Raw genomic sequence first — 14,147 nt, 5'->3', positions numbered from 1 at the left:
TTGTTTTGTGTGGATAACTTTCTCTTATAGTCACATCTCTCCTAGAATGGGAGCAATAAAGCCTGTAGGTGCCATGAAAGGATGGGGACCTCACCAGAGAGGACTGGTCTCAGCAATGCCCTTAAGTGGTCAAAACATGCTGCGGTTGAGGACAGGATTGTGAGGGGATAGAGGTGAGGTAGGGAAGTAACTGATTGCATTTATACTGAGATGAATAGCAACCTAGAAATTGAGGGGAAGAGCTGTTGAAGAGCTCTTTCTGGCATGAGGAGTAGGGGTAGCTCAAGGTGGATTTTGATGCAGGAGTCACTGGGCAGGAATTTAAGAAACTTCCATTGTGACACTAGGGATAGGCCACAATGGTGCAGTGACAAAATAAAGACCTGGTTGCTAGGGCCAGAGAATAAATACTGGCTGCCTAGAGGAGAAGAGGTGGAGCCCCAGCCCTGGTCCCCTTTCCCACCCTTCCTCCCCGCAAGGCTGTCTGAGATGACACCTTCCACCTAAACATCATCTCCCCAATTTTAATCCTTAACTTTGGTCCCTGACTTCTGCTTGATCTCCAGCCACATTTGCACGAAGGAACATCACCTGTCCATCCTGGAATCTCTAAGGTTTTCTGCTTTCCTTCTGTCCCAATGGCCAACTCTGTGAAGTCAGCTGAGATGCCCACCATCTCCAAAACCCTTAACCCTACTCCTGATCCTCATCAAGAATCTCTGGACCCTAGGATTACCATTGCCTTATTCGAAATTGGATCACTTTCCCCTTCCTCCTGGAGCTCTCTCCCTTCCCTAAAGAATAGCAGCCATCAAGTTACAGAACAACAGACTGCAGAGAAGTTTAACAGTTTCTTAAAAGAAATTAAAGATATTCTTAAAAATATGGCAGGTTTTGAAGAGATCACAGAAGCAAAAGAACTTTTTGAGGAAACCAATATTTCTGAGGATGTGTCAGCCCACAAAGAAAATATCAGAGGACTTGACAAAATCAATGAAATGTTATCAACAAACCTGCCTGTTAATTTAGCCCCAGAGAAAGAAGAGAATGAACATAAACAGGAGATGACATTGGAAAACCAGAACTCTGAGAACACAGTACAAGTTTTTGCAAGAGATTTGGTAAATCGTTTAGAAGAAAAAAAAGTCCTTAACGAAACTCAACAAAGTCAGGAAAAAGCAAAAAACAGACTCCTTAATGTTCAAGAAGAAACTATGAAAATTAGGAACAACATGGAGCAATTACTACAGGAAGCAGAACACTGGAGTAAACAACATACTGAGCTCAGTGAACTGATAAAATCCTATCAGAAATCTCAGAAAGACGTAAGTGAAACTCTCAGAAATAATAGAGTCGATTTCCAAACCCAGCCAAATAATGAAGTGTCAGCTAAGCATGAGCTGGAGGAACAGGTGAAGAAACTGAGCCATGACACCTATTCATTGCAGTTGATGGCAGCTTTGCTAGAGAATGAATGCCAAATCTTACAGCAGAGAGTAGAAATTCTCAAGGAACTCCATCATCAGAAACAGGGAACTCTGCAAGAGAAGCCCATTCAAATAAACTGTAAACAGGACAAGAAAAATCAGAAGCCATCAGAAGCAAAGAAAGTAGAAATGTATAAGCAGAACAAGCAAGAAATGAAGGGCACGTTTCGTAAAAAAGACAGATCCTGTAGAAGCCTGGATGTTTGTCTTAATAAGAAAGCTTGCAATAACCAGTTCAATATTCATGTTGCAAGAAAAGCTCTTAGGGGAAAAATGAGGTCAACTAGTAGCCTAAGATAGAAAATACCAAAAGCAGGCGAAAAGGTGAATCCTTAAAAAACTACATCTGATACATCCAGCTTGTCAGGCATGATCAATCATCAAACCTTGGGCAGATCTGCTGGTTCAACCAAGAAAAAGTTATACAATAAGAAGATTAACACTTACGTTACTCATTACCTCAGCAGTTATGTAAGTCTGGTCTTTAATGACCATTGTGTCTACATCAGGTTCATAACTTTTCACCTTTACAATCTGCTTGGTTTTTTGGTAATTATTAGATAGACACCTAGAGTGAGAAGTTACAGGTCCAATTAAGTAAAGATCTAAATAAAAACTAGAATACAAGGGAAATTTTTTTTTCTTTATTTAATCATTGCCTGGGGGCAGTTCTGGGGAAAAAAAGTGTATAGTGTTTTTGGCCAGGTGCAGTGGCATTTTGGGAGGCCAAGGTGGGAGGATCGCTTGAGGCCAGGAGTTTGAGACAAACCTGAGCAACACAGCAAGATCCCATCTCTAAAAAAAAAAATTAAGTGAAAAAAAGTACATAATGCTTTAGTTGTGACCTTTTAAAGCCCCCTTTCTAAATGTATGTTTCCTTTTTCTATTATACACTGAAATGTGGGATGTGGGGGAATTTAAAAAATGCTGATAATCCAACCCTAACAAATCATTTTTCTCTTATAAATCTGCACTGGCTCTACTTTTTCTAAGGTGCCTCCCTTGCTCCTCCACTAGTGAACTGTGGGCATACTGGGCAGCAGAGGCCCTTGGGAAGGACCCCTTCAACTTGTTTGGAAGAATAGAGACATTTCTAAATTTCATTTTTTATTTTATTTTATTTTATTTTTGAGATGGAGTTTTGCTCTTGTTGCCCAGGCTGGAGTGCAATGGCACGATCTCAGCTCACTGCAACCTTCACCTCCCAGGTTCAGGCGATTCTCTTGCCTCAGCCTCCTGAGTTGCAGGATTACAGGCATGTACCACCATACCCGGCTAATTTTTCTTACTTTTTAGTAGAGATGGGGTTTCATCATGTTGGCCAGGCTGATCTCAAACTTCTGACCTCAGGTGATCCACCTGCCTCAGTCTCCCAAAGTGCTGGGATTATAGGCATGAACCACCATGCCCAGTCTAGATTTTATTTTTGCTGGAAAAGTTTCTCCCATTCCTCCAGGTATAGACAGTAGTGTTACCCAGGGGGAAAAAAGCAGTATCTTCTGTTAAGGGAGCTGGACTTCTGGTTCCAGAAAAGATGGAGCAGATGAATTTTCCCTTATTCTTCCCTTTAGGTAAGCTAAAACCCCTGGACATTATATATAAAGCAAACATAAGAAGATTCTGAAAGGTGGAGAAAAGGAAGTGGAATGGCCAGGGACCCTGAAACTTAAGGAATAACATGGTGCTTAGTTCTCTGGGTTTTCTTTTTGCCTCTTATATATTCTGAGCTAGGTGCTGGAGAAGTCCACAACCCAAAAATGTCAATGCACATAGACAAAAAAATTCCCCCATAAAGCCTACTTTCTTTTGCCAACAGATGAGGAAAGGAACAGTCTGGCAAGACAGAAACCTTTTGACAAAACTGCCCTAATCCAGTCAAATTGTATAGAAACATATTTCTACCCCCATCCCCCTCAGCAAATACTGAGTAGAGAGCCTAGACATCCATCCTTGCCTGGCAGTCGTGAGGCACCCCTCCCCTGCTCTTCTGGGATGGTGCAGAGGAGGTAAGAGTAGGGATCCTAAAGTTCTGCCCTCCACCTGATGGTAACAGTGCTCTTCCCTGGCCTCCCCAACCCCTCCAGTAGAGTGGAATGTCAGTGGAGGCCACATGAGTAGCCTAGATTTCTACCCCTCTTCCCTGCTGGCAGCATCAGCAGGGCCCTACTAAAAAAGAAGACTTAATAAGATCCAGGATCCCCTAACAATCCCCAAAACGTCCAGGACACAATAGAAAAATCACTCATTATACTGAGAGCCAGAAAAATCTCAACTTGAATGAGAAAAGACAATTAACAGATACCAACAATGGGACAACAGAGACACTAGAGATATCTGACAAGGAATTTAAAGCAGTCATTATAAAAATGCTTCAGGCTGGGCACGGTGGTGCACGCCTGCAATCCCAGCACTTTGGGAAGCCAAGGCGGGCAGATCACCTGAGGTTGGGAGTTTGAGACTAGCCTGACCAACATGGAGAAACCCCGTCTCTACTAAAAATACAAAATTAGCTGGGCATCATGGCATATGCCTGTAATCCCAGTTACTCAGGAGGCTGAGGCAGGAGAATCGCTTGAAACCAGGAGGCAGAGGTTGCAGTGAGCCAAGATCGCACCATTTCACTCCAGCCTGGGCAACAAGAGTGAAACTCCATCTCAAAAAAAAAAAAAAAAAAAAAAAAAGCTTCTATGAACAGCTACAAACATGAAACAAATGAAAAAGTAGAAAGTATCAGCAAATAAATATAAAACAGACATAAGTGGAAATTATGGAACTGAAAAATATAAGTAATATAGCCTCACCGAATGTACTCAATAGCAAAATATAGATGTCAGAGAAAGATTCTATGAACTTGAAGACAGAACCATATAGATGACCCAGAGAAAATTGACAGAGAGGCTGGGCACAGTGGCTCATGCCTGTAATCCCAGCACTTTGAGAGGCTGAGGAAGGTGGATCACTTGAGGTCAGGAGTTTGAGACCAGTCTGGGCAATGTAGTGAGACCCCTATCTCTACAAAAAATACAAAAATTAGTCAGGCGTAGTGGGGCATACCTGTAGTCTTAGCTACTCAGGAGGCTAAGGTGGGAGGATTGCTTGAACCCAGGAGTTTGAGACCAGCCTGGGCAACATAGGGAGACCCCATCTCTACAAAAATTAGCCTGGCATGACAGCACACGCTTGTAGTGTCAGCTACTTGGGAGGCTGAGATAGATTGCTTGAGCCTGGGAGGTTGAGGCTGCAATGAGCCATGATCATGCCACTGCACTCCAGCCTAGGGGACAGAGTGAGCCCTGTCTCAATCAATCAATCAATCAAAAAGTTGGAGTGAGAACCCAGGATCCTCTCCATCTTGCCTTCCAGGGGTAAAGGTTTTTTTTCCCCTCTCTCTTTTGTTTTTTTTTTGAGACCGAGTTTCGCTCTTGTTGCCCAGGCCAGAGTGCAATGGTGTAATCTTGGCTCACCGCAACCTCTGCCTCCCAGGTTCAAGTGATTCTCCTGCCTCAGCCTCCCAAGTAGCTGGGATTACAGGTGCCCACCATCATGCCCGACTACCTTTGTATTTTTAGTAGAGATGGGGTTTCTCCATGTTGGTCAGGCTGGTCTTGAACTCCTGACCTCAGGTGATCCACCAGCCTTGGCCTCCCAAAGTGCTACGATTACAGGCGTAAGCCACCGTGCCCGGCCTTTTTTCTCTCTTCTTTTAGAAGGGGAGGAGGACAGCTGTCTTTCTCTTCTATATAAATGCTCAGTTTCATTTTCTCAGAATTCCCACTTACAGTACAGACCTCATAGAGGATGACATCTGGTTCTCATCACATGCCCCCAGGGATAAGAACTAGGACAAGGGAATCCAGCACAGCAATTATCATAATAATCTGTCTCTGATGCAAAAACTTCATGTATGCATTCAGGGCAACATAAAGATGAGTATTAAAAACCCAGTGAAGACAATCACAATCTCCACCACAGGTTCTATTATACCTGTAGCAGGGGCATAATAGATTTTCATATGTTGGAAGTACCAAAATGACAACTGGAATGCTGCTCCCTACTCCTAAACCAACATTGCTTTCTGTGTTTGGAATATGTATCACTTTATTCAAAAGCTAAAAGCCAACACTTTCTTGTTATAGCCCTTAGTGAAATAAAAAGATATTGCCACACTTAAATAATATTGGGGGTCCTTAAAAAAATTACACACTTCTTTTCATCTGTCTTTCTTTCAAATGGAGATACCCTCCACACTATTCTCCAAGCATTTTGATTAATAAAGAATTGTGTAGTTTGCTTGGCCAGGTGCGGTGGCTCACTCCTGTAATCTCAGCACTTTGGGAGGCCGAGGCGGGTGGATCACCTGAGGGCAGGAGTTCGAGACCAGCCTGGCCAACATGGCAAAACCCCGTCTCTACTAAAAATACAAAAATTAGCTGGGTGTGGTGGCGCACACCTGTAGTCCCAGCTACTCAGGAGGCTGAGGCAGGAGAATCGCTTGAACCTGGGAGGCAGAGGTTGCAGTGAGCCAAGATCACGCCACTGCACTCCAGCCTGGAAGACAGAGTGAGACTCCATTTCAAGAAAAAAAAAAGAAAGAAATCTTTCCTTATATCATGAGTAAAAGTCTTCCAAAGTCCTTTTAATTTCTTGTCTTTCTCATTTATTTCTTTAATTTATCTTGAATTGATCCAGAAAAAGATTCATCATGGTATTTAGGTTGATTGTCTATAAGTTGTAGATGGGGGTTTTCAAGTCCCTTTTTGCTTGTCGATGCTTTGAGCCCTTTTTTAACCTTTCCAGTAAGAAAGTATGAGACACTTTATATATATAAAAAGTAAGGATGGAATAACGGAAGAAGCATTTCACAAATAGGGAGGTAATCTAAGTCTCAACTTGTTTCAGTGTGAGTTGCTTCATTTAAAAGGTGGCGATAATAACTTTCTTTTGGACCATGGACAAATTGTTCAAAGATTCTCTGGCTCCCTCAGCTGAGGTCTTATTGCTCTCTGGGAAGTAGGAACAGATTAAATGAGAGAATTAGAAACGAATCAGAAGCAAGCCTGGCTAAAAAGAAAGGGAACAATAGCCAAAAACCCAAGCACACAGGATATCCGGAAGTTGGGGTCATTGGTGTGCTGCAAGGGAAAAGAAAGATAAGTATTACATTAAAAAGACAGCTATTCTAGATGAATGTGAGGTAGAGGAGTGGGTTTAGCATCATTATCACATAAATATTATTATTTTTATAAAGTTATTCTACAAACCTGATTGATACAGAAAATCATTTTAATGTTTCTTCCCTTAATAAAGAAAGGCCTCAGGCAGATCATCATTGGAGTGTCACAGCCAGTTGACTGTTTTGCTTTTCTAACAATCACACACTTTTCCAGCGGAAACCACTGACCACTAATCCATGTTTAATTACATTTTCTCTCACAGGGAAGGATATATTGCTTTGGTTTGTACTGGTCTGTTAGGAAGCCTTCGTTTATGAGGAATTAGATACTGATATGTGCATTTTGCTTTGATTTTAAAGATTAAATGGTTTTTCCAATTTAAGAGAAAGTACTGTTCACTGGTCCTCAGATTTTTCTAGGGAAAGACCATATTTTGTTTATTTGTTTCTTCTCCCTTTTTCTTGATGTATCCTATTAATCTTTAACAAAACCCAGATTTTGGCTTCATTAATCTTCATTATTTTTAGTATTCCATTTCAATGATTTCTGGCCCCTTCTTGATTTCCCTTTTTAAAAGTTGTTTTATTGCATTTTTTCAGTTTGTTTTTCTTTTATTGTGGTAAAACAATATACAACATTAAATTTACCATCTTTACTATTTAAAGAATTTTTTTTTATTTTTAAAATATTTGTTTTATTTTTATTTTGAGATGAGGTCTTGCTATGTTGTCCAGGCTGGTCTTGAACTCCTGGATTCAAAGTATTCTCCCACCTCAGCCTCCTAAGTAGCTAGGATTAAAGGTATGTGCCACTGTGCCTAGCTCATCTTAACCATTTTTAAGTATACAGTTCAGTAGTAAGTATATTCATTTTCACATTATTGTGCAACGGATCTCTATAACTTTTTTTATCTTGTAAAACTCACACTCTATGCCCATTAAACACTAATTCTTCCTTTTCCCTTTCTACTTTGTTTCTATAATTTTGACTATTTTAGATAATTAATATGAATGGAATCACACAGTATTTGTCTTTTTGTGACTAGATTATTTCACTTAGCATAATGTCCTCCAGGTTCATCCACATTATTGCATATTGCAGGATTTCCTTCTATTTGAGACTCCTTAATATTCCATTGCATGTATACACCACATTTTCTTTATTCGTTCAAACACTGATGGACACCTGGTTTGCTTCTACCTCTTGGCTATTGTGAATAATACTATAATGAACATAGGTATGCAAATATCTCTTCAAAGTCCAGCTTTGAATTATTCTGGGTACGTACCCAGAAGTGAGATTGCTGGATCCTATGGTAATTCTATTTTTAATTTTTTGAACAATCTACATATTGTTTTCCATAATGGTTGCACCATTTTATATTCCCACCAGCAGTGCAATTTCTCCAGATTCTTGCCAACATTTATTATTTTCTGTTTTTTTTTTCTAAGAGACAGGGTCTTGCACTGTTGCCCAGGGTGCAGTGGCTCAATTGTAGTTCACTGTAGTCTTGAACTCCTAGGCTCAAGCAGCCCTCTCCCGTCAGCCTCCCGAAGTGCTGGGATTATAGGCATGAGCCACTGTTCCTAGCCTTCCGTTCTTTTGATAGTAGCCATCCTAATGGGTGTAAGATGACAAATTGCAAATGCAAACTGCATTTCTCTTACGATTATTGATGTTGAGCACATTTTACCATGGTGATTTTTAAAACATCTTCTTTGTAGAACTGTGTATTTAAGTCCTTTGCTCATTTTTAATCAGTTTATTTCTTGTTGGTAGTATTGAGTTATAGGACTTCCTTATATACTCTGGGTATTAACCCCTTATCCAATACATGACTTGCAAATATTTTTCCTCATTCCATAGGTTTCCTTGTTACTCTGTTAGTTGCTTCTTTTGGTACACAGAAGTTTTTCAGTTTGGTGTAGTCCCATTTGTCTATGTTCACTTTTCTTCCCTGTGCTTTGGTGTCACATTCAAGAAATCATTGTCAAATCCAATGTCTGGAAGCTTTCCTGCTGTATTGTCTTCTAGGAGTTTTGTGTTTTAGGTCTTACATTTAGATCTCTAATCCATTTTTACTTAATTTTTGTATATAATGTAAGAGTCCAGCTTCATTCCTTTGCATATAGACCTCCAGTTTTCCCAACACTATTTATTGAAGACAATGCACTTTCCCCACTGTGTAGCCCTGGCACCTTTGTGAGGAATGCTAAATTGGGATTTTTATTTAGTTGTTTATCTTTTGGGGGGGATATAGTTATGAAAAGTAATCTAATTTAAATAAGTAATGTAATTTTAATGAATAAAATGAATAAACCAAATTTACATGTACCAGCGTGGAGAGATGTTTTGACATCTTTTGTCAGAACTTTGGACTGATGTCAATTATGACACCTAATTAATCAAAGGAAAATTCTTAGAAATTTGAAAACTTGGGAGGAGGGAGGGATAGCATTAGGAGATATACCTAATGCAAATGATGAGTTAATGGGTGCAGCACACCAACATGGCACATGTATACATATGTAACAACCTGCACGTGGTGCACATGTACCCTAGAACATAAAGTATAATAAAAATAAATAAATTAAAAAAAGAAATTTGAAAACTTCAGATGAACTTTCATAAAACCACCTAAAGTTTTACGTAACTTAAATGAATATTACAGTTACAAAATTATTTTTACAACAGTAGTATTTAGCATTTCTTGTTGTCTTTCTTATTATATATTTTCATTAAGAGTAAAATACTCAATATTTTAACATATTTTTATTTTTTTAAATTTTATTTATTTATGTTTTTCTGAGATGGAGTCTTGCTCTGTCACCCAGACTGGAGTGCAGTGGCATGATCTCAGCTCACTACAACCTCCGCCTCCCAAGTTCAAGTGATTCTCCCACCTCAGCCACCTGAGTAGCTGGGACTACAGGTGCCCACCACCACACCTGACTAATCTTTGTATTTTCAGTAGAGACAAGCTTTCCCCATGTTGTCCAGGCTGGTCTCAAACTCCTGACCTCAGGTGATCCACACACCTCAGCCTCCCAAAGTGCTAGGATTACAGGCCTGAGCCGCCGTGCCTGCCTTAACATATTTTTAAAGTCAGGTGTTTTTTGTTTTTTTTTTTTTTGTTAAGGGAGACTCCTCCAAAAAAAAAAAAAAAAAAAAAAAAAAAAAAAGCAATTTTAACCAGTCACTGTATTCAAAAAAAATTGGTATCATTTATAGTCAGATTTAGTTTTTCCAATAGTGTTTTCTGAACACTAAGTGTTCAGAAATTTAAAAAAAAATAAAAAACACTAAGTTTTTTCTTTATTAACTTATTTTTGAGATGGAGTCTCGCTTTGTCGCCAAGGCTGGAGTGCAGTGGCGTGATCTCGGTTCACTGCAAGCTCTGCCTCCCGGGTTCATGCCATTCTCCTGCCTCAGCCTCCTGAGTAGCTATTTTTTAAAAAGTTATATTAGCACTTCTAACATGTGCATCATATGTACCTGTAAGCTCCTTTATGATAGGATGTGGGTGTTTTCAAGGGAAGCATTGTAGGTATAGCGGCATCTTGTTTACCTAGCATAATTCTTTTTTCTGAAAAGCAACTACTCAACAATCTAATTTTCTTAGCCTGCTTCCAGTCATTAGTTCTAGTATCTGCCTTGAAATCTTCTGAGTTCATGCATTTGTTATCAGCACATGAGCTTTAACTTGTTATAAGGGTTTTTTTAATACTCTTATTTTATTGCCAAGTGATGTTTGGCTTCTTAAAAGTTTCCACTGGAAAGTGTGTCCTGGAAGCGAAATCTAGTTTTCGGCTCTGGTTAACAAATGAAATACTTGCCAGTAATTTGTAATACTTTTCTCCACTTAATTTCAAAATATTTCAAGTCATTTATTTGTGTATTTCAGATATTATAAGGATGCATAGCCCCCTGTGGTACCTTTTTTGTTTTTTGAGACAGAGTCTTGCTCTGTTGCCCAGGCTGGAGTGCAGTGGCACGATCTCGGCTCACTGCAACCTCCACCTCCCATGTTCAAGCGATTCTCCTGCCTCAGCCACCCGAGTAGCTGGGACTACAGGTGTGCACCACCACACCTGGCTAATTTTTGTATTTTTAGTAGAGACGTGGTTTCATCATCAAGTTGGCCAGGATGGTCTCGATCTCTTTTTTTTTTTTTTTTTTTTTTGAAACAGAGTTTCACTCTTATTGCCCAGGAGTGCAATGGCACCATCTCGGCTCATTGCAACCTCCACCTCCCGGGTTCAAGCAATTCTCCTGCCTCAGCCTCCCGAGTAGCTGGGATTACAGGCATGCGCCACCATGCATGGCTAATTTTGCATTTTTATTAAAGATGGGGTTTCTCCATGTTGGCCAGGCTGGTCTCAAACTCCTGACCTCAGGTGATCTGCCTGCCTTAGCCTCCCAAAGTGCTGGGATTACAGGCGCCCACCGGGCAGGTCTCAATCTCTTGACCTCGTGATCCGCCCGCCTCTGATTCACAAGCCAATACTTGTTGTTTTTGTTTTTTAATCAAAGTTTTAATGAAAAAGACATTAAAAAAATTTTTTTTAATAGGAGGGTTTGGGCATGGAGCTGGTTGATCTTTAAAATCCTAATCCAGCCGGGCACGGTAGCCCATGCCTGTAATCCCAGCACTTTGAGAGGCTGAGGCAGGTGGATCACCTGAGGTCAGGAGTTCGAGACCAGCCTGGCCAACATGGCAAAATCCCCGTCTCTACTAAAAATACAAAAAATTAGCTGGGAGTGGTGGCAGGTGCCTGTAATCCCAGCTACTTGGGAGGCTGAGGCAGGAGAATCACTTGATCCTGGGAAGCAGAGGTTGCAGTGAGCCAAGATCGCGCCATTGCACTCCAGCCTGGGCTACAAGAGCGAAACTCTGTCTCAAAAATAATAATAATAATAGTAATAGTAATAATTCCTAACCCATTTATTCCCATCAAGCTGTCCAAAACTAGTAACTGGAAAGGTCCTGTGATGCTGGGCTCCTAACATCGAACACAAAGACTAGAATAATAGAATTATCTGGTATTTTCCCTTCCCTGAAAATTCCATCTTCAATTGGGGTCTGTGGGTTCAAAAGCCATACTTATGAACCAAAATTTAGGACACATACTCTGGTACATGGACAATGGATGGTGCAAAAAATATCCAGGATATCTAGCTGTTGAAACTGCAGCCCTCTCAATGACTCTAATGCTCAAGCGATTAAAAGAATCCAGCCCCAAAAGTTTTAGATACAAAAATAGTAACAACTCAACTGAATTTTACTGCATTTAAAAAACATAATTATTTCCAAATCTACTGAGCAGTGCGCACAGTCTTCAGTGACGCCTACGGTCACTGCGATTCGAAGACTCTCACTCCCAGGAGCGCCGGGTCTTTTTATGCCTATGGGATTTATCTCGGCTCCTACTTCGAGTTCTACGACTACACCCTTCGGAATGCGCGTTGTACGGGCTAGAAAATGTGTCTGAGCTCCGCCCTCTGTCCCTGTCCCTGGTTGTTTCTTCTCTTGCCTCCCTCCCACTTGAGGACTTGTGCTCCTGCTTGGGTTTCTCCTTCTTCTGCTGCCTCTCTATGTCCTCTACTCCACCATAGTAGGCAGTCCTGGCCTCGGGGAGCTTCTGCCTCACCCTGGGCTGTGACTTCTGAGCTCTCTCCGAGTTCTTGCTGCTGTGCTGCTTAGGGCCAGGGTCATCTTTTTCCTTTACTGTCTTGCTTCTGGGTGACGAAGAGGATGGTTGCTCTTCCTGTACCAACCGATCAGTTTTCTCTTTTTCTTTCTTTCTTTTCTTTTTTTCCTTTTTCTCCTTCTTGTACTTTTTTGTTGGTTTTTCGTCTTCAGAGCTCTCAGACAAACTCGACGAGTAGGTATGAGCTCCACGGGAGCCCTTGTGGAGCTCTTTGGTCACACCATCCATTTCTTCCGAGTTCTTAGGAGCCCGATAGTTAGACACATGATCCACTCGGATAGTTCTTCCTTTGATCTTGATCCCATTAAAATTGTCAACGGCCAGAATCGTGCTCCTCTGGTCTTCATAGCAGAGGAAACAGAATCCTTTGGATTTCCCAGTCTTCTTGTCCCGCACAAGATTAATGTCAACAATCTCCCCATATTGTGAGAATACACAGATGATGTCCCCTTCAGTCAGTTCATAAGGAAGCCCTCCCAGGAAGATCCAGGCGCTGTCCTTGTACTCGGAGTGCCAGGACACCTTATCGGCCACCCCAAGCTTGACCTCTCCCTCATTCAGCTTGTTGATCAGCTTCACCTTAGTTAAAGCGTTCATCTTCGCGGGCTCGCGCTCAACGTTCAGGTATCAGTGCCCGGATGAGGTAGCCCCCGTGTGATACTTCGTGGCGCACGCGCGCACGTGTGTGTGTGTGTGTGTGTGTGTGTGTTTTACCAATCTTATTGAGTTATAATTTACATAAAGTAAAACACATCTATTTAAACGTGTGGTCTTATGTAACCTTCACTACCATAGTTAAGATAATAAACATTTCCAGGCCGGGCAAGGTGGCTCACGCCTGTAATCCCAGCACTTTGGGAGGCCGAGGCTGGCGGATCACCTGAGATCAGAAGTTCGAGACCAGCCTGACATGGTGAAACCCCGTCTCTACTAAAAACACAAAGAATTAGCTGGGTGTGGTGGCGGGCGCCTGTAATCCCAGCTACCCAGGAGGCTGAGGCAGGAGAATCACTTGAACCTGGGAGGTGGAGGTTGCAGTGAGCCGAGATTGCGCCATTGCACTCCAGCTTGGACAACAAGAACGAAACTCCATCTCAAAATAAATAAATAAATAAATAGTAAACATTTCCTTTACCATGGAAACGTCTCTTATGCCTCTTTTCCACTCCTTGTCCCAGGCAATTACTAATTTGATTTCTATCAATTATAGGTTAAGTTTAACAGTTATAGAGCTTAATAGAAATGGAATCACATTATATGACTCTTTTTAGTCTGGGTTTTTTTTTCACTCAGCTGAATGTTTTTAACTTCATCCCTGTTGTTGTGTGTATCAGTAATTCTCATTGTGTGAATAGATAACAATTTATTCATTTCCCTGCTGATGGACATTTGGGTTCTTTTTAGTTTTGGGCTATATTATAAATTAAGCCACTATGAACATTTAGGTACAAGTCCTTATGGGGATATTTTTTGTTTGTTTCTCTTGGGTATATTCTTAGGAATGTAATTGCTGGGTCACATGGTAAGAAATTGTGAGGCTGTTTTCCAAAATGGTGTACCATTTTACACTCTCACTAGCAACGTATGAGAGTTCGTTACCTAAATCCTTGTCAATTCTTGGTGTTGTCAATCTGCTACTTTTAGTTAATCTAGTGGATGTGTAGAGATATCTCATTTTGGATTCCATTTTCATTTCTCTAAGGACTAATGATGCTGAACTTTTCTTTTAAATGAAACTTTTTGGTTTTTTTGGTTTTGTTTTAAGACAGGGTGTC

The 14,147-nt window shown here is 40.9% G+C and overlaps 2 protein-coding genes across 2 annotated transcripts; one reads left to right on the top strand and one right to left on the bottom strand.

The window, feature by feature from the left end:
* The first annotated feature begins 404 nt into the window (after positions 1-404).
* Positions 405-1,836, top strand: SPZ1 (spermatogenic leucine zipper 1). Its single transcript, XM_033180160.1, has one exon. It carries the CDS (start codon positions 639-641, stop codon positions 1,785-1,787), a length of 1,149 nt encoding a protein of 382 aa, XP_033036051.1. The 5' UTR covers positions 405-638; the 3' UTR covers positions 1,788-1,836.
* A 10,107-nt stretch (positions 1,837-11,943) lies between these two features.
* On the bottom strand, positions 11,944-13,251 carry LOC117064535 (RNA-binding motif protein, X-linked 2-like). Its single transcript, XM_033178615.1, has one exon. It carries the CDS (start codon positions 12,967-12,969, stop codon positions 12,037-12,039), a length of 933 nt encoding a protein of 310 aa, XP_033034506.1. The 5' UTR covers positions 12,970-13,251; the 3' UTR covers positions 11,944-12,036.
* Positions 13,252-14,147: the final 896 nt, after the last annotated feature.

This window comes from Trachypithecus francoisi, unplaced genomic scaffold, assembly GCF_009764315.1.
Source record: "Trachypithecus francoisi isolate TF-2019V2 unplaced genomic scaffold, Tfra_2.0 Lachesis_group2, whole genome shotgun sequence".
Lineage (NCBI taxonomy): Eukaryota > Metazoa > Chordata > Mammalia > Primates > Cercopithecidae > Trachypithecus > Trachypithecus francoisi.
Note: the sequence above shows the minus strand (reverse complement) of the source record. Positions and strands in the feature narration are given on the sequence as shown.